Genomic DNA, 19,181 nt, shown 5'->3' with positions numbered 1-19,181 from the left:
AAAAGCAGAGACATCACCTTGCCAACAAAGGTCCTTATAGTTCAAGCTCTGTTTTTCCCAGTAGTGATGTATGGAAGTGAGAGCTGGACCATAAAGAAGGCTGATCGCCAAAGAATGGATGCTTCTGAATTCTGGTGCTGGAGGAGACTCTGGAGAGTCCCATGGACTGCAAGAAGATCCAACCTCTCCATTCGGAAGGAAATCAGCCCTGAGTGCTCACTGGAAGGACAGATCCTGAAGCTGAGGCTCCAAGACTTTGGCCATCTCATGAGAAGAGAAGACTCCCTGGAAAAGACCCTGAGGTTGGGAAAGATGGAGGGCACAAGGAGAAGGGGACGACGGAGGATGAGATGGTGGGACAGTGTTCTCGAAGAGACCAGCATGAGTTTGACCAAACTGCGGGAGGCAATGGAAGACAGGAGGCCTGGCGTGCTCTGGTCCAGGGGGTCACCAAGAGGCGGATACGACCAAATGATTAAACAACAACAACATCATCTATCTATCTATCTATCTATCTATCTATCTATCTATCTATCTATCTATCATCTATCTATCTATCATCTATCATTTATCTATATCTATCTATCTATCTATCTATCTATCTATCTATCTATCTATCTATCTATCTATCTATCATCTATCTATCTATCTATCATCTATCTATCTATCTATCTATCTATCTATCTATCTATCTATCTATCATCTATCTATCTATCTATCATCTATCTATCTATCTATCTATCTATCTATCTATCTATCTATCTATCTATATCATCTATCTATCTATCTATCTATCTATCTATCTATCTATCTATCTATCATCTTTCTATCTCAGAGAGAGAAATCAGCAAAAACAAGCATAAAAACAAGCGAAGCTATGAGATGTTACCGTATTTTTTGCTCCATAAGAAGCACCTAGTTTTTAGAGGAGGAAAGGGGGAAGGCCGGTTTTGGGGGGATCAGCTCACCTATTAGGTCCATCAATGGCCATATAGCATGTATTCAACACACAAAAACAGCGAAGTTTTGTTGTTGACAAAGGACAGCTGGACATAGAAAGAGCCCCATTACCTTCAGGAGCTGAGGACCTCATCAAACCTAAATCCAGCCCTGGGTGTGATGTTGCCAACGCCATGCAAATTAGGACACAGCCCTGTAGGGTTAGACCATCTTGCAGAAGGATGGCTAGCGACACACGTTCCACTGACTGTTTTTGCTGCTCCTCCAAGCGCAGCAATGACCCAAATTCTCTTTCCCAAAAACCCCGGCCTGCGGGGAATGCGGCTGTTCCAGTCTCCTGCGTCATTTGAGGCCACGCCGAACCCGTTTGCTCTCAAAACGGTGAGAACACACCGCCCTGGGAGGAAATATTTGCCCTGCTTTCTTTTGCAAACATTTCTGGGAGGTGGAAACCTGGGGACAGATACAGTGGTACATCAGGTTAAGTACTTAATTCGTTCCAGAGGTCCCACCATCTCGTCCTCTGCCGTCCCCTTCTCCTTGCGCCCTCCATCTTTCCCAACCTCAAGGTCTTTTCCAGGGAGTCTTCTCTTCTCCTGAGGTGGCCAAAGTCTTGGTGCCTCAGCTTCAGGATCTGTCCTTCCAGTGAGCACTCAGGGCTGATTTCCTTCCGAATGGAGAGGTTGGATCTTCTTGCAGTCCATGGGACTCTCAAGAGTCTCCTCCAGCACCAGAATTCAAAAGCATCCATTCTTCGGCGATCAGCCTTCTTGATGGTCCAGCTCTCGCTTCCATACATCACTCCTGGGAAAACCAGAGCTTGAACTATACGGATATACTTAAGATGGCCCTTGTTGTGGACCCTGGGATGCTGTGAAGGGTGGCCAGGGGTCCCGCGGGCAACACTGGCCTCTGTCCCTCTTTCCTTCGCTCCCTCCTCAGATGCCTTCTTGCATCTCTGCCTCCCATCTCTGCCCTGGCTACAAACTCCACAGTCGAATGATGCCTCTGGGGCCGGGCAGGGGCTGCTTCCTAAGCCCCTGTGGGGCAAGGTGAAGAGGCACTCCTCTTTGTTTTGTTTTTTTGAAAATGATATTTATTGAAGTTTTACAGACAGAAAAAAGTTACAGAATAAAAAAAAGAAAAAAGAAAAATAAAAAGGTACAAAAATACAAAGGAAAAATACAAAATACATTAAAAATAAAAAAACAATTAAAAACAGATCAATCTTTTCCTGTCTTATATTTCATTTACTTGTTTACTGACCTCACACCTCCCTTTTTTGTATTCCAGTTCACATGGTTAATTCAGCAAATCCTTTCCCTCTTTGTTTTTATCTTAATTCTATATCTTAACATATTATAACTTCGTATTTTCATCTGATTATCAATCCATTTTTACATATTCTTTTTAACCTTGTTACTAAAGCCGTTTCATTTCAATCCAACATCATTTTAACATTCATTAATTTTACAATGTTTCTGCAAATAGTCTTTAAATTTCTTCCAATCTTCTTCCACCCCTCTTTGGGGCAGCTCAGAGACCAGGGGTGGCAGCTGCAGCTGTCCAGAGGACCCCAAAGAAGAACTGGTCAAGGGACCTGTGGACCCAAAAAAGTTGGAAACCTCTGTTCCATGGGGCCCGGGGGCCGGATCCGTCCCAGTCGCCTTCTCAACCCGGCCATGGATGGTCCGCGAATCGATGTGTTTTTACACAAGTAGAATGTGTCCTTTTATTTAAAATGCATCTCTCTGTTATTTGTGGGGTGCACAAATCCGTTCATTTCCCCCCCCCCAAAATAAAGTCCGGCCCCCCACAAGGTCTGAGGGACGGTGGACCAGCCCCCTGCTGAAAAAGTTTGCTGACCCCTGAGCTAGACTCTTCCAATGTCCTTCTGAGGCAGGAAACTTTGAGATAATCCGGGGGTGTTGTGTGGTTCGCCACAGCGTAGAATAAACAGAGTCCCCTGTTGCCTGCTAGCAGATATCTCTGTGGCCATGGGGAGCACAGTCTCTTATCTACATATTAAAGGTAAAGGGACCCCTGACCATTAGGTCCAGTCGTGGCCGACTCTGGGGTTGCGGCGCTCATCTCGCTTTACTGGGCGAGGGAGCCAGCGTACAGCTTCCGGGTCATGTGGCCAGCAGGACTAAGCCGCTTCTGGCGAACCAGAGCAGCGCACGGAAACGCCGTTTACCTTCCTGCCGGAGTGGTACCTATTTATCTACTTGCACTTTGACGTGCTTTCGAACTGCTAGGTGGGCAGGAGCAGGGACCGAGCAACAGGAGCTCGCCCCGTCATTGCGGGGATTCGAACTGCAGACCTTCCGATCGGCAAGTCCTAGGCTCTGTGGTTTAAACCACAGCGCCATTCAGCTACAGAGCCACAAATAGAAAGCTTTGAGTGCTTTTCGAGCGCATTGCTCAAGCACATTGTTTCCTTGACATCTGGTTGGCTGACCCTTGCTCTCTTCTATGGGATTCATAGCACCTCTCCTTTTGTTTTGACTCCTGCTTACCTGGGAAGATTTGCCATAACAACAACCAGAAGGATGGCATTTCTTTAAAATGACAAGTTACCTGGCACAAGCGTGGAAAGGGTTATCTCATCGCCTGTTTTAGGCTTCCTTGTGGTGTTTTGCCCGTGTGGAATGGTGTCATCGTCATCTCTGACCTGTTTTGTTGGTTCTCCACAAACAGGTGATGCACCGGTGCTTTGGTTTCACAACAGCTAGGCTTGACGTCCGATTCCATCACCGTCATAATTTTATTCTTTGCACCCCATCCATCTGACTGGGTTGCCCTGGCCGCTCTGGGTGGCTTCCAACGTATAAATAATAATAATATAATGTTTAAATTTAAAAACACTTCCCTATACAAGGCTGCTTGCAGACGTCTCCTAAAGGTCTTGGGCTCGGGGGTCAGGTAACTCCGTCCCCTCCAACGTTTCTCCCATGAAAATAGGGACGTCCTATTCCATCCCCTCCAACGTTTCTCCCATGAAAATAGGGACGTCCTATTCCATCCCCTCCAACGCTTCTCCCCTGAAAATAGGGACGTCCTATTCCTTCCCCTCCAACGTTTCTCCTGTGAAAATAGGGACGTCCTATTCCATCCCCTCCAACATTTCTCCCCTGAAAATAGGGACGTCCTATTCCATCCCCTCCAACGTTTCTCCAATGAAATTAGGGACGTCCTATTCCATCCCCTCCAACGTTTCTCCCCTGAAAAGAGGGACGTCCTATTCCATCCCCTCCAACGTTTCTCCCCTGAAAATAGAGACGTCGTATTCCATCCCCTCCGTTTCTCCAATGAAAACAGGAACGTCCTATTCCATTTCCTCCAACGTTTCTCTGTATATGCTGTATATATATCATTTTATTTTACTTATAATAATTTTTATTTTATATATAAAATAAAAAATTCACACCCTTCTCACAAAAAAGGCCTTTCCTCAGCCAGAGAACGATCTCATTTGCGCTTTTCCTGCACCCTCTTGTTAAAAAATTAAAAAATAAAACCATTACAGGTACTTGGACTACATACATCGCACATGCCTGCATTTTTAAATTCCTGATTCATCTCCTGGCATCATTCCTAACCGTTCCTGGGAGGGAGAGGAACTAGCCTAGATACATAACTTGGCCAAGTCAACAATCCTGACTCTGCAGTTGTACAGCCAAACAAACAGGAAACTCTCTTTACTTCCACCACAGATCTGCATAATATTTGCAAGACCGGCTCCAATTTCTCCTGCAAAATCTCTTTTTTTGCACGCAGAAGGCAGGTTCGATCGCCAGGTAGGGCTGGCAGAGAGAGACCCCCCCCCCCGCCTAAAACCTTGGAGGGCATCTCCCAGCCAGTGCACGCATAATCTGTCTCTGTATCCGACACTGCTGCTTGAGACCGGCCCTTTATTTACCAATGAGGACTGGGGTCTTATTTATTGATATTTATATTTACAGTCAAGGGACGCGGGTGGCGCTGTGGTCTAAACCACAGAGCCTAGGACTTGCCGATCAGAAGGTCGGCGGTTCGAATCCCCGCAATGACGGGGTGAGCTCCCGTTGCTCGGTCCCTGCTCCTGCCAACCTAGCAGTTCAGAAGCACGTCAAAGTGCAAGTAGATAAATAGGTACCACTCCGGCGGGAAGGTAAACGGCGTTTCCGTGCGCTCCTCTGGTTCGCCAGAAGCGGCTCAGTCCTGCTGGTCACATGACCCGGAAGCTGGACGCCGGCTCCCTTGGCCAATAAAGCGAGATGAGCGCCGCAACCCCAGAGTCGGCCACTACTGGACCTAACGGTCAGGGGTCCCTTTACCTATATTTACACTCATACCTCGGGTTACAGATGCTTCAGGTTGTGTTTTTTCGGGTTACGGACGCGCCGAAACCCGGAAGTACCACAACGGGTTACTTCCGGGTTTCGGTGCCCGCGCATGCGCAGAAGCACCGAATCGCAACCTTCGCGTGCACAGGTGCGGCGGGTTGCGGACGCGCATCCCGCACGGATCACGTTCGCAACCCGAGCGTCCGCTGTATATTTATTTTTAACTGGTTATGACACTGTGACACCAGATGGCGCTGCAGAGCCGAGATCGCAGCTGGATTTTATTTTCAATTGTGAGCTTTACAACTTTTGTGTGTGTGTGTTTTCAGAGCTGTTATTTTACAGCTGTGTAGATCTAGCTCAGGGCTGTACAAAGGTTTCCAGATTTTTTTCTCCAATAAATCCGGGCACACTTTTCAACTTCAACGGGGACTGATTTGGAAACTCGGGGACTGTCCCTGGGAAATGGGGACGTCTGTTAACCTTAGGATTGAGGTTAAATCCTGACAAGGCAGAAGTACTGTTTTGGGGGTGTTGCGGAGAGTCGGCTATCTTTCAAGTCGGGTCTCTCCGTCTTACTTTCGGACTCCCAATTGGTGCGGCTGGCTGGAGGGTTTTTAGAGAAAGAGATAGAGCTCAGAACCCCCCTTTCGGGTCGAGCAGCAGTCCACGGTCTCTCTCACCAATTGGACCAAGAGACAGGCGAGAAGGAGCGATAGAGAGGAGGGCAGAGAATTCAGTTGCCAGGAGATTTCCACCCCTTTCCCACCAGTGCACTGGATTTTCCTTTTTCTTATACTCACGCGTCTTCTATGATGATCCCGGGATCGATGAATAAGCCGGCTGGATCCCTCTTTGCTCCCCGGCTGAACTCCTGGGGCTTTCGATTACCGCCCGGAAGATGGCCGGGGGTCCAAAGGATCTTCCCAGGCAAAATGGCCTGGTGCCGGCTGAAGATTTCGGGGGCCCCGGTCAGCAACGCGGGAGAACCGCATGCCCCACGTTGTGGGCGCCAACTGTTACGGCTAAAATCTGGGTGCGAGGCTGCTCTGCCACCCAGCTCATCGGACTAAGTCCGTGGGTCCCTGCGGAGGAAAATGAGCTCAGCCGGAGACAGGAGCAAACTGCAGAAGATCCAAGTTTATTGCGCAACAGGTTCAAGGCGAGATTGAACAGTGAGAAAGGGGTGACATGAGTTTTTGAAACTCCCTCCATGTCCCAGAATACAGTGCAAAACACATCATGAATACATTAAAGAGAGGTTTGGTTACACAGATTACATCATGAATATATTAAAGGGAGGTTGGGTTACACAGATTAACATATGGAGGAGGGAGGGGGGGAATATGCAGAGCTGGAGATGAGAAAACAATGGTCCCAAATATGCATAGTCTGTCACCTGACATTGCCTGGAGGAAAGGCTGATCAGAGCCATTTGACAGGATTAGGGTCTTAACACCTTGCTGGAGGGATTATGCTGGACAGGGGAGGTGTGATGGAGTCCTAGAGAAATTGAGCAAACTGGCACGTTGATTTTCTATGAATTTTATAGATTTTAGTCCCTTTTGACATTGACAATTGGAAATAAATTGATATATTGTAGCGAAGAAGAAGGTGAAGAAGACATGCCCCCCCTTCCGTATCAGGGGGACAGGAGGCGGGTGTGGGGGACTCCCTGGTCCTGAATGGGGTGACTATGCCCCCGAAGGACCAGGTGCGCAGCCTGGGAGTCATTTTGGACTCACAGCTGTCCATGGAGGCGCAGGTCAATTCTGTGTCCAGGGCAGCTCCATCTGGGACGCAGGATGAGACCCTCTCTGCCCGCAGACTGTCTCGCCAGAGTGGTGCATGCTCTGGTTATCTCCCGCTTGGACTACTGCAATGCGCTCTATGTGGGGCTACCTTTGAAGGTGACACGGAAACTACAACTAATCCAGAATGTGGCAGCTAGACTGGGGACTGGGAGCGGCCGCCAAGACCACATAACCCCGGTCTTGAAAGACCTACATTGGCTCCCAGTACGTTTCCGAGCACAATTCAAGGGGTTGGTGCTGACCTTGAAAGCCCTAAACGGCCCAGTATCCCTGAAGGAGCATCTCCATCCCCATTGTCCATCCCAGACACCTGGGTCCATCTCCCGAGGGCCTTCTGGTGGTTCCCTCCCTGCTAGAAGCGAGGTTACAAGGAACCAGGCGGAGGGCCTTCTCGGTGGTGGCGCCCTTCCATCAGGTGTCAAGGAAATAAACAACTACCTGACTTTTAGAAGACATCTGAAGGCAGCCCTGTTTAGGGAAGCTTTTAATGTTTAACAGACTACTGTATTTTAATGCTTTGTTGGAAGGTGCCCAGAGTGGCTGGGGAAACCCAGCCAGGTGGGTGGGGTATAAATAATAAATTCTATTCTATTCTATTCTGTTGTTAGCCGCCCTGAGCCCGGCTTCGGCTGGGGAGGGCAGGATATAAATAATAATAATAATAATAATAATAACAACAACAACAACAACAACAACAACAAAACAACAACAACAACAATAATAATAATAATAATTATTATTATTATTATTATTATTATTATTATTATTATTATTATTATTTTCTATTCTTAGGCTGTACCGTACATTAAAGAAAAGGAAAAAAACCCACACGATTCCACCCACCACACAGGAATCCTGGGAACCGTAATCTGCCCAGGGTGCTGGGAATTGTAGTTGGGGCAAGCTAAAATTCCTGGAATTCCTTTGGGAGGAGTCATGCGCTTTCAGAGTTTTTGCAAGCCCTGCGTTTGGATTGCAAAGGAGATGTTCTCTGCCGCCTGAGTCAAGAGGGCAGGATTCTACCCCGTTACATCAGCCGACGAGCCGGTTTGTGCCGTCGTCATTTTAAGCCCTTTAACATAATTGTCTGTATTATTTTTGGATTTTCATTTCCCCATGAGCTCACACATGTTTACCTTTCCCCCCCTCTCTGCGCATCGTGCAGATGGATATTTACGATGTCTGGGTGTTAGTCATACTCAGAGTAAGCCCATTGAAATGAATAGGAATGACTAAGGCGCCTTTATTTATTTTTTAAGTTTTTATTTATACTCATCAGGCTTATACATTCATTTTACAATCATTTTCACGTTGCAAAGTTCGACTTCCTTCCCTTCTTTCCGCAGATCCTTAAATTCATTTTTAAAAATGCCTTCTGCATATGCAAATTTGTTTAATCTGCTGATTTAATAATATTAATAATAATAAATTTTATTTATATCCCACCCTCCCCAGCCGAAGCTGGGCTCAGGCCGGCTAACAACAATAAAATAGTGCAACATTCTAGAAACATTTCATTATAAAAATTAATTAAAATCAAATTAATTATCCACTTTAAATATATACTCTTACGAAACACTGGTTGTTACAGTCACCCTTCCAATGTTTTTGTCCGTTTGCAATTTATCTGTAAATATTCAATAAACCATTTCCATTCTTTTATAAAAAGTTTATCGGGATTTATTAATTCTTCCGGTAAGTTTCGCACATTTCTGCATATTTCCTAAGTTTTTTAAAATCCTTTCTTCCTTTGCTGGAACTTTTGTTTCTTTCCATTTTGGGGCGAGTGACCTTCTTGTCACTGAAGTCGCAAACATGAATTTCTATACAATTCAGGCAGGTAATTCTCGAAAGAAAAGTGAAGCTTCGGGAAAAGGACAATAGGGATTTTTGAAAAAGAATGGGAACCTTTTAGATTACATCTGTAGAAAGAAAGAATATTGACCTGATGGTAGGGTTTAAATAGACATTCACAACTTCATGGATAGGGAACAAATAATGTAATATAAGGAAAAAATACGATATTTGTAGAAAATGGCAGAATATATTAATGGGGTTAATAAATCAGAAATAGAAGTTGAGGGAAGTCCAAAAGCAGGGAGGGAGAGATGTTGTGTAAGTTGTATGTTATAAGTATATTTGTAATGGGAGAAAATAAAATTAATAAAAAATTTAAAATGTTGGAGGGAGAGCAGAGAATGCCTCTTCTTTTGTCTGCAATGGGGAACCTGCATGCAATTAGATATTATTGGAGGAATGCCTCTAATCAGAAGAGGCTTTTCTTCCTGAGAAAAAAGGGAGCTGTAGGTTTTTTTTCCTTGGGAGTTGTAGTTTTTTCTGTACTTGGGAGTTGTAGCTCAGCAGAATCTGCACGTCTGCCAGTTCCATCTCCCTGAAGCTAATATATTGTATAAATAAATTATTATTATTATTATTATTATTATTATTATTATTATTATTATTATTATTAATTTTTTAAAAGTAAAATTATTGCATTTTTTAAATGACAGGGAAGGCAGGAATTAAACATTACAGCCAAATCTTCCAGAAAGAAAAGAAAAAATGCCCAAAAGTAAAAATATAAAATGAAAACAAAAACAAAAAAGCTAATATATTGGGGGGTTTTGTGCTTTTAAGCCATATATAGGGTTAACAAAAGCTCAACAACTTTTGTCTCCCTAGCACTACTCTTCATTTCCCCCCCCCTTGTGTAGTATCTCTATGGTCCCATCGTTGCTATAGCGACAGGAGGAAAACCGGAACCGTTGGCGCCTGCGCAATGCGGCGCCGGAGAAACCCATGATAGCTTTAAAAAACAACATCGCGCGTGCGCAGAACTGCCATTGCGGGCGCTCGGCGAGGCAGATGTCTATGCGCATGCGTGGAGCCTACTCCGTCATAGAACAGCGCCCGGACGACGCACTTTGCGCATGCGTAGTTTCTCCCGTCGGGTTTTTTAAGCGCCTGCGCAGCGCGTCCTTCGTGTTCTTCGACGCTTCGCCGGGCGCCATGGACGACGAGGAGGAGACGTACCGCTTGTGGAAGATCCGGAAAACTATCATGCAGGTCTGGGCGGGCGGGGAGGGAGAAGGGGAGGAGGGAGCGCGGGTCGGAAGAGCCCGGGAACGAGGGGGGGGGGGAAGGGGGCTGAAGAGGGGGGGGGCTCCCTTTTATAACGCATGCGCAGTACTTCGGAGGCCTACCTGGCAGGGCCGTTGTGCGAAGACAATCCTGGAGGGGGAATTAAGAGTCATACCCCCCCCCCTCCTGGAGGGGCTCAGGGTCATAGCTGTCAACTTTCAGATTTGAAAATAAGGGACCAGCAGCCTCGAAAATACGGGATCAGCAGTCAAAATAAGGGATAAGCAACCTCACCTGTCCCAGGCCCTCCTGCAAATTGACTGCAAATTCCCCCTGTTGTTGTTTAGTCGTTGAGTTGTGCCTGATTCTTTGTGACCCCCTGGACCAGAGCACGCCAGGCACTCCTGTCTTCCACTGCCTCCCCCAGTTTGGTCAAACTCATGCTGGTAGCTTCGAAAACACTGTCCCACCATCTAGTCCTCATGGTTCAATGTTACTAGTGAGCAAAGTTACCCAGTCAGGATTTGAATCTTGGTCCTAACTTTTGGGGTTAAGTTTCTATTTAGTAAAGGGGCCCCTGAGGGACGCGGGTGGCGCTGTGGTCTAAACCATTGAGCCTCCTGGACTTGCCAATCAGAAGGTCGGCGGTTTGCATCCCCGCAATGACGGGGTGAGCTCCCGTTGCTCAGTCGCTGCTCCTGCCCACCTAGCAGTTTGAAAGCACGTCAAAGTGCAAGTAGATCAATAGGTACCACTCCGGCGGGAAGGTAAACGGTGCTTCCGTGCGCTGCTCTGGTTCGCCAGAAGCGGCTTAGTCCTGCTGGCCACATGACCCGGAAGCTGTACGCCGGCTCCCTCGGCCAACAAAGCGAGATGAGCTCCGCAACCCCAGAGTCGGTCACGACTGGACCTAATGGTCAGGGGTCCCTCTACGGTATTTATGGACCTTAAGGTCCTCCGTGTGGCATACCGGGAGAGGCGGTCCCGTAGATACAAGGGTCCTAGGCCGTGAAGGGCTTTAAAGGTCAAAAGCAGCACCTTAAATCTGACCCTATACTCCACCAAGAGCCAATGCAGCTGGAAAAGCACTGGGTGAATATGCTCCCATGCCAGAGACCCCGTGAGGAGCCTCACTGCATCATTTTGCACCTGCTGGAGTTTCTGGGGCAGCTACAAGGGCAGCCCCGCGTAGAGCGAATTACAGTAGTCAAGCCTGGAGATGACCGTTGCATGGATCCCTGTGGCCAGGTCGGGGCGGGAAAGGCAAGGGACCAACTGCTTGATGCGGCGAAGGTGGAAAAATGTCGCCTTCAGTGTTGCTGTAACCTGCAATGGATCTCTCTCTCCCCTCTTGTTCTTCCTTACTTCCAAATCGCTCCAGCTGTGTCATGATCGAGGCTACCTGGTCACCCAGGATGAGTTGGACCAGACCCTGGAGGAGTTCAAAGCCCAGTTTGGCGACAAGCCCAGTGAAGGACGACCCCGGCGGACGGACCTCACCGTGTTGGTGGCCCACAATGACGACCCCACCGATCAGATGTTTGTCTTCTTCCCAGGTGAGGATATGGCATTCAGCAAAAAGTTTGACCCCCTTTCAACTGCTGGTTTGATTGTGTCGTCTTCTTCCTAGTCGTGGCTAGCTTTCTCTTTTTTTCTTTCAACAAGATCTGCTTTAGTTTTTATTTTTGGAGCTTTTTATTTTGACAAAGTAATAATCATAGGTAAGAATAAAAATGTGCACCCCACCACCGAGACCATTCCATTGTAACTGTCCAGCCTCCCAGAATTTTAGCACCACTTGTGATGGTTTGGCCCCTTTTTGTTTTAATAATAATAATAATTTATTACTTATACCCCGCCCATCTGCCTGGGTTTCCCCAGCCACTCTGGGCGGCTTCCAACAAAACACTAAAATACAATAACCTATTAAACATTAAAAGCTTCCCTAAAGAGGGCTGTCTTCAGATGTCTTCTAAAGGTTTGGTAGTTATTTTTCTCTTTGACAACTGGTGGGAGGGCATTCCACAGGGCGGGTGCCACTACCGAGAAGGCCCTTTGCCTGGTTCCCTGTAACTTGGCTTCTCGCAGTGAGGGAACCGCCAGAAAGCCCTCGGAGCTGGACCTCAGTGTCCAGGGCTTTAAAGGTCAGCACCGACACTTTGAATTGTGCTCGGAAATGTACTGGGAGCCAATGTAGGTCTTTCAAAACTGGGGTTATATGGTCTCAGTGGCTGCTCCCATTCACCAGTCTAACTGCTGCATTCTGGATTAGTTGTAGTTTCCGGGTCACCTTCAAAGGCAGCCCCACGGAGAGCGCATGGCAGTAGTTCAAGCAAGAGATAACCAGAGCATGCACCACTCTGGCCAGACAGTCTGCGGGCAGCGAGGGTCTCATCCTGTGTACCAGATGGAGCTGCCCTGGACACAGAATTGACCTGCGCCTTCATGGACACCTGTGAGTCCAAAATGACTCCCAGGCTGCGCACCTGGTCCTTCAGGGGCACAGTGACCCCTTTCAGGACCAGGGAGTCCCCCACACCTGCCCGCCTCCTGTCCCCCAAAAGCAGTCCTTCTGTCTTGTCAGGATTCAACCTCAATCTGTTAGACGCCATCCATCCTCCAACCCCCATTTAACAGCACACATTCTACGAACACTCTCTATATCTTCTCAAAATCATTTCTCCTGCATATTTTCCATCTTACCTTAATGGCACATGTTAATTTATCATTAATAGCTGTATCCCACACCTCTTTATACCATTCTTCCGTTTTATATTCTACTTGCCCCTTCTACTGCCTAGCTAGAATAATTCATGCAGTTGTCTGTAAACTTGTGACAGTGCTATACAGTGGTACCTCGGGTTACATATGCTTCAGGTTACATACGCTTCTGGTTACAGACTCTGCTAACCCAGAAATAGTACCTTGGGTTAAGAACTTTGCTTCAGGATGAGAACAGAAATCACGCGCTGGCAGCGGGAGGCCCCATTAGCTAAAGTGGTACCTCAGGTTAAGAACAGTTTCAGGTTAAGAACGGACCTCCGGAATGAATTAAGTACTTAACCCGATGTACCACTGTATGTGCAACTTCTCAGATGCTGCTTCGCTGTCACATTGAGGTCTGGAAGCTTGCTTTTTTTATTAAGAAACAAGAGTCTTGCCTGTTGGCTCTAGAGAGGGTGGTGGTGAGGACAAATTACCGTATTTTTCGCACCATAGGACGCACCGGACAATAGGACGCACCTTGTTTTAGAGGGGGGAAAGCAAGAAAAAAAATTCTCCCCCTCTCTGCCCAGCGCCCCTTCAGCGAAGTGACAGGAGGCGCTGCGCAGAGAGGGGGAGAATTTCCCCCTCTTGTTTCCCCCCTCTAAAACAAGGTGCCGTTTAAGGTGCGTTCAGTCACCTTCAGGCGGCTACCTTGGAAGCCTGGAGAGGGGTGGGTGCGCACCGACCCCTCTCGCTCTCCAGGCTTCAGGTTCCTTTCGACCTGCTCCTTGGGGCTGGCGGGGGGAAGCCCACCACCAGCCCCAAAGAGCAGGTTGGGGAGAAGCGGAAAGGCGCACAGCGGAGAGGCTGCTGCCATAGCCGCGCGTCACCTCTCCAGCCGGGAGAGGGTCGTGGGGCTATGGCTTCTTCGCTCCATAGGACGCACACACATTTCCCCTTCGTGCGTCCTATAGAGCGAAAAATACGGTCTTTTCACACGCCAACCGTGCCGTTTTGTTCCCTTTCAGAGGAGCCAAAGGTTGGGATTAAGACCATCAAGATGTACTGCCAACGGATGCAGGAGGAAAACATCACCCGGGCCCTCATTGTGGTTCAGCAGGGCATGACCCCATCAGCGAAACAGGTAGCCAAGTCCATCTGCGCGGTGTTCAACCTAGAGGGCACAGTTTGGGCTAGTTTGGGCACAAGACATTCGGCGGGCAGCGAAGCTTCGCAGGCAAAGAAATACTGTACTTTTCTGCGTATAAGATGAGGGGTTTTTTTTTACTCAAGAAGAATGCTAAAAATCGGGGGTGGTCTTACACACAGGTAGTGCCGAGGGTGGACGGCCGATTTGTTTCAGCCGCTCGTCACTGGTGCTCGGGTGTGTGATTGGTGGCTGCGGCAAGGGCTGCTTAGGATTGGCCGTTGCGCTTGTTTGCTTTGGCGACACGTGCGAATCTCAGCGTTTGCGGCTCGGAGGAGTGGTTTTCGGCATCCCCCTCCCTGCCCCCCGAAACAGCTCGACAACTCAGGGCAGTCCTTCCCCCAGAAACAGTTCAACAACTTGGGCCATCTCCCCCCCCCCATTTTCTTAAATTGTAGCCCCCCAAAATAGCCCCGTCTTATACACGGGGACGTGTTGTACACGGGAAAATATGGTACCTTGGTGCAGGTTTCTACTCCCCTTTGTGCCGATGTTATTTGGTTTAGGGCTTGCTAACCTAGTGCCTAAGGGACGCAGGTGGCGCTGTGGTCTAAACCACAGAGCCTAGGGCTTGCCGATCGGAAGGTCGGCAGTTCGAATCCCCGCGATGACAGGGTGAGCTCCCGTTGCTCGGTCCCTGCTCCTGCCAACCTAGCAGTTCAAAAGTCGTCAAAGTGCAAGTAGATAAATAGGTACCACTCCGGCGGGAAGGTAAACGGCATTTCCGTGCGCTGCTCTGGTTCGCCAGGAGCGGCTTAGTCCTGCTGCCCATATGACCCGGAAGCTGTACGCCGGCTCCCTCTGCCAGTAAAGCAAGATCAGCGCCGCAACCCCAGAGTCGGCCACGACTGGACCTAATGGTCAGGGGTCCCTTTACCTTTACCTAACCTAGTGCTTAAAGGACGCAGGTGGCCCTGTGGTCTAAACCACAGAGCCTCTTGGGCTTGCCGATCGGGTCGGCAGTTTGAATCCCTGCAACGGGGTGAGCTCCCATTGTTCGGTCCCAGTTAACCGATTCACTGTCTCTGGGAAGCATTCCTCCACCCTCCCCAAGCTCAATGAGGGCTGAGAAAGTGGCAGAACATAAAGTACAGAGCCCGCAGGGATTGTTTAACCGCTCCACGAGCCGCCCCCGAACCAAGCCGTCGGCTCGGTGAGTCCCCACACGCTGCGCTAAACCACCACGGCGCGGGGACTCCCTTCCGTGGTGCTGGAAATCGTGTGCGCACGTGCGCCGTGCACAGAATCCAACCCACAAAGGGAACTCTGCTGGAGTGAACTGGCCCAGGTAAACCTTGCTGACCCCTGATAAAGAGGTTACAAGACGTAGGAGTGACGTGGGTGACTAGGGGCGTAAGGGGGTGGATTTCCTAATTGGGAGCACCGCCATTCCTAGGAAATGGGTTCTTTGTTCTCTCGCTGTGATCATTGAAGTTTCTAACTTGTAAGAAGGCTCATTTTCCTTTGTTCTGCTTATCTACTGCCAAGCGGTGGAGGAAGCCAGTTCCCTGAAGCCTGACATTAGCTTATGTCCCTTCTCCTCCCGCTCTTTTTCAGTCTCTCGTAGACATGGCTCCCAAGTATATCCTTGAACAGTTCCTTCAGCAAGAGCTGCTGATCAACATCACTGAACACGAGGTGAGGCGTCTCCTCCGTTTGATTTAACGCTATATAAATGCTGCTTAGGCAACAGAAAGTCTCCAAAATGAGAACAAAACCAAGTCTCCTCTTTTCCAGGCCAAAGGTCCACTCATTTTGTTGAATTAATCACACAGAACGGTTCCGGTTGGATTTGGAATAAAAGTGCAATTAATTGTTACCGTTTTGAATCTTACTGTGTTATCTTCCTTACTGGGTTGTGCAAACAGTTATCCTGAAATACGTGATTTAGCAGAGTAATTTGGAAGTGTCACCCCACCAGAAAACAAAATGTATTCATGCCAGATAAGTCCGCTGTGGAACATTTGTTTCCCTGTAGGACACAAAAACGGCCTCCATTCTTACCCAAGTTGTTTCTCTGCCTAATGTGTTGAAAGAGCTTTCTGTGCACCAAAAGTGACTAGCTGTGTCCTCATCCTGTTTTTTGCCTGCGTCCTGACTACCTGAAGGAGCATCTCCACCCCCATCGTTCTGCCCGGACACCAAGGTCCAGCTCCGAGGGCCTTCTGGTGGTTCCTTCGCTGCGAGAAGCCATGTTACAGGGAACTAGGCAGAGGGCCTTCTCAGTGGTGGCACCTGCCCTGTGGAACTCCCTCCCACCAGATGTCAAAGAGAAAAACAACTACCAGACTTTTAGAAGACATATTAAGGCAGCCCTGTTCAGGGAAGCTTTTAATGCTTAATAGGTTATTGTGTTTTAGGTTCTGTTGGAAGCCGCCCGGAGTGGCTGGGTATAAATAATAAATTATTCTTATTCTACCTTTCTTTCTTTCCGCCTATGCAGCTGGTTCCTGAACATGTTGTCATGACCAAAGAGGAGGTGACTGAGTTACTGGCCCGATAGTATCCTTCTTTTCGTTCTGCTGCCCTATCCTCGTAGGTCTGAAAAGTCATGTTACGTAAAGGGGACCCGTGACTGTTAGCTCCAGGTATGGCCGACTCTGGGTTTGCGACGCTCATCTCGCTTTATTGGCCGAGGGAGCCGGCGTACAGCTTCCGGGTCATGTGGCCAGCAGGACTAAGCCGCTTCTGGCAAACCAGAGCAGCGCACAGAAACGCCGTTTACCTTCCCGCCAGAGTGGTACCTATTTATCTACTTGCACTTTGATGTGCTTTTGAACTGCTAGGTTGGCAGGAGCAGGGACTGAGCCACGGGAGCTCACCCTGTCGCAGGGATTCGAACCGCCGACCTTCTGATTGGCAAGTCCTAGGCTCTGTGGTTTAACCCACAGCGCCACCCGCACCCCAAAAGTCATGTTACAAAAACACAAAATACATAAGCAAGATAATGCTGACACTAACCTCTGTACCGCACAGCTTCTGTGTTTATTTCTCCATCCCCTTTTGCCCTCCGAATGTGGCCCTCAGAAGGGAGCGTGAGGCCCTCAAAAGGGTCCCCCCCCCCCCGCCCTGGTCTGACGCTAGTTGTCACAAGCCAGGACATGAATGAGTTCAGCTTCTCCCCGAATTGAACCTTGCTTGTTACACTTGCCTTCTTTCTTCCCGGGGAGGTGAAACGGATGGATTGCTTTCCCTTAACTGCTTCCCCCAGTAAGCTCCGAGAAAACCAGCTCCCCAGGATACAGGCCGGGGACCCGGTGGCTCGCTACTTTGGAATCAAGCGAGGCCAGGTAAGGACTTGCGGACAGGACACCGTAGGGCCACACGTGAGTCGAAGGGGACGGGAACCAGTTCATGGGCTCTCTGTTGCTCTACAGCAACTCCCAAGAGGCTGCGATCTACCCACAGAATTAAAAACTGGGGTTCAGGTCAAAGGTAAGGGGACCCCTGACCATTAGGTTCAGTCATGGCCGACTCTGGGGTTGCAGTGCTCATCTCGCTTTACTGGCCAAGGGATCCGGCATACAGCTTCCGGGTCATGTGGCCAGCAGGACTAAGCCGCTTCTGGCGAACCAGAGCAGCGCACGGAAATGCCGTTTACCTTCCCGCCGGAGCTGTACCTATTTATCTACTTGCACTTTGAGGTGCTTTCGAACTGCTAGGTTGGCAGGAGCAGGGACCGAGCAACGGGAGCTCACCCCGTCATTGCGGGGATTCGAACCGCCGACCTTCTGACTGGCAAGTCCTAGGCTCTGTGGTTTCACCCACAGCGCCACCCGCGTCCCATGACCTTTTTATAGGGTGGAGGAAAAGCCCCGTTTTTACCTGTTTGACATGCTTGTTTTACAGTCATGGGAAAGAGAACATTACAATTTAAATTTAAAGGGCTTAGTCTCGTGTTTTTTTAACTACTGAAATTAGCTGCCATCACCACTGCCAACAGATTCCAATATATTACGCATGTATTGTGTGAAAAAGGCTACTGGCTCTCTTCCTGCCTTCTCCCAAATCAGTTCCTGATTTTGAAACCAGCACCTGCCTTCTCCCAAATCAGTACCTGATTTTGAGAACTGTCTTCTTCCAGGTGGTGAAGATCATCCGTCCCAGCGAGACGGCCGGACGGTATATCACCTACCGACTGGTGCAGTAGCCAGCAAAACTACTTCGCAAGGTACTCTTATCTCCTTACCTTCAGAGGAAATGTGGGCGGCCTCATTTCAGAGAGATCTTCTTTGCTGAGAAACGCTTCTTTGACAGATTTTGAACAGCATACCTAACAAGATACCAACACTTCTCCTATATTGCCTCGTGGTTCCGTCAATTTTCCGTGCCGCGCGGAGACGGCAAACCTGCCTTCCCAGTAACCGCGAGGATCGGAATTTGAGGTGTACGTGTTTGTGTCTCTTCTGGAAAGCCCAGGTCATTTGGAGTCTTCTTGGAGAGACGATTGCTGCTTCGAAACCACCCAAGTTTCTAGATCTGAAGTGGAACCGGTTGCTAACGTCACAATAAGCACCCTTCTGATAATTCCACCCCCAACTGAACTGGGCCTGGGTATATTTTGCTTACACTGATGGGGTAGCCTGGAAGTGGTTTTTGGCTGTGTGCTTTGAATGAAGAAACCTGGATGGAGGACCTATGTGGAGGTATCTGCCTTTAGAGTGTGCTTGCAGTAAACCGTTTGCGAGAAATTTTCTGGACTCCTGGGAACGTTCCTCTTCCTTTCTCTGTTTTGCTGATCACTGCTGGGGGAAATCCACCTCTCTCAAAAGGAGCCTTGACTGTCTTAATAAGGTTATCATTTCAATAAAGCGTTAGAACTAATAATGTTTATTAGGATTATTGTTGAGCGCTTGGAAAGTGTCTAGCATTTTGTAGGAAAAAACTGAAAAGGGAAACCATGGAGGGAAAGATGCCCCCAGTTGTGTAATAATAATAATTTATTATTTATACCCCGCCCATCTGGCTGGGTTTCCCCAGCCACTCTGGGCAGCTTCCAACAGGATATTAAAAGCACAGTAAAAGATCAAACATTGAAGACTTCCCTAAACAGGGCTGCCTTCAGATGTCTTCTAAAAGTCAGAT

The 19,181-nt window shown here is 48.4% G+C and overlaps 1 protein-coding gene across 2 annotated transcripts; it reads left to right on the top strand.

The window, feature by feature from the left end:
* Positions 1 to 10,068: 10,068 nt before the first annotated feature.
* POLR2E (RNA polymerase II, I and III subunit E) lies at positions 10,069 to 18,923 on the top strand. 2 transcript variants are annotated; one of them, XM_083720782.1, is made up of 8 exons: positions 10,069 to 10,168; positions 11,565 to 11,739; positions 13,918 to 14,033; positions 15,654 to 15,734; positions 16,540 to 16,598; positions 17,308 to 17,386; positions 18,181 to 18,267; positions 18,354 to 18,923. In XM_083720782.1, exons 1-7 carry the CDS (start codon positions 10,112 to 10,114, stop codon positions 18,244 to 18,246), a joined length of 633 nt encoding a protein of 210 aa, XP_083576908.1. In that variant the 5' UTR covers positions 10,069 to 10,111; the 3' UTR covers positions 18,247 to 18,267; positions 18,354 to 18,923. The 2 variants fall into 2 exon arrangements, with proteins under 2 accessions (XP_083576908.1, XP_083576907.1); XM_083720781.1 differs by having other exon boundaries at positions 18,181 to 18,923.
* The last annotated feature ends 258 nt before the right edge of the window (positions 18,924 to 19,181 follow it).

This window comes from Podarcis gaigeae (assembly GCF_964106915.1).
Source record: "Podarcis gaigeae genome assembly, chromosome: 18".
NCBI lineage: Eukaryota > Metazoa > Chordata > Lepidosauria > Squamata > Lacertidae > Podarcis > Podarcis gaigeae.
This window is presented reverse-complemented; position numbering and strand designations above follow the sequence as displayed.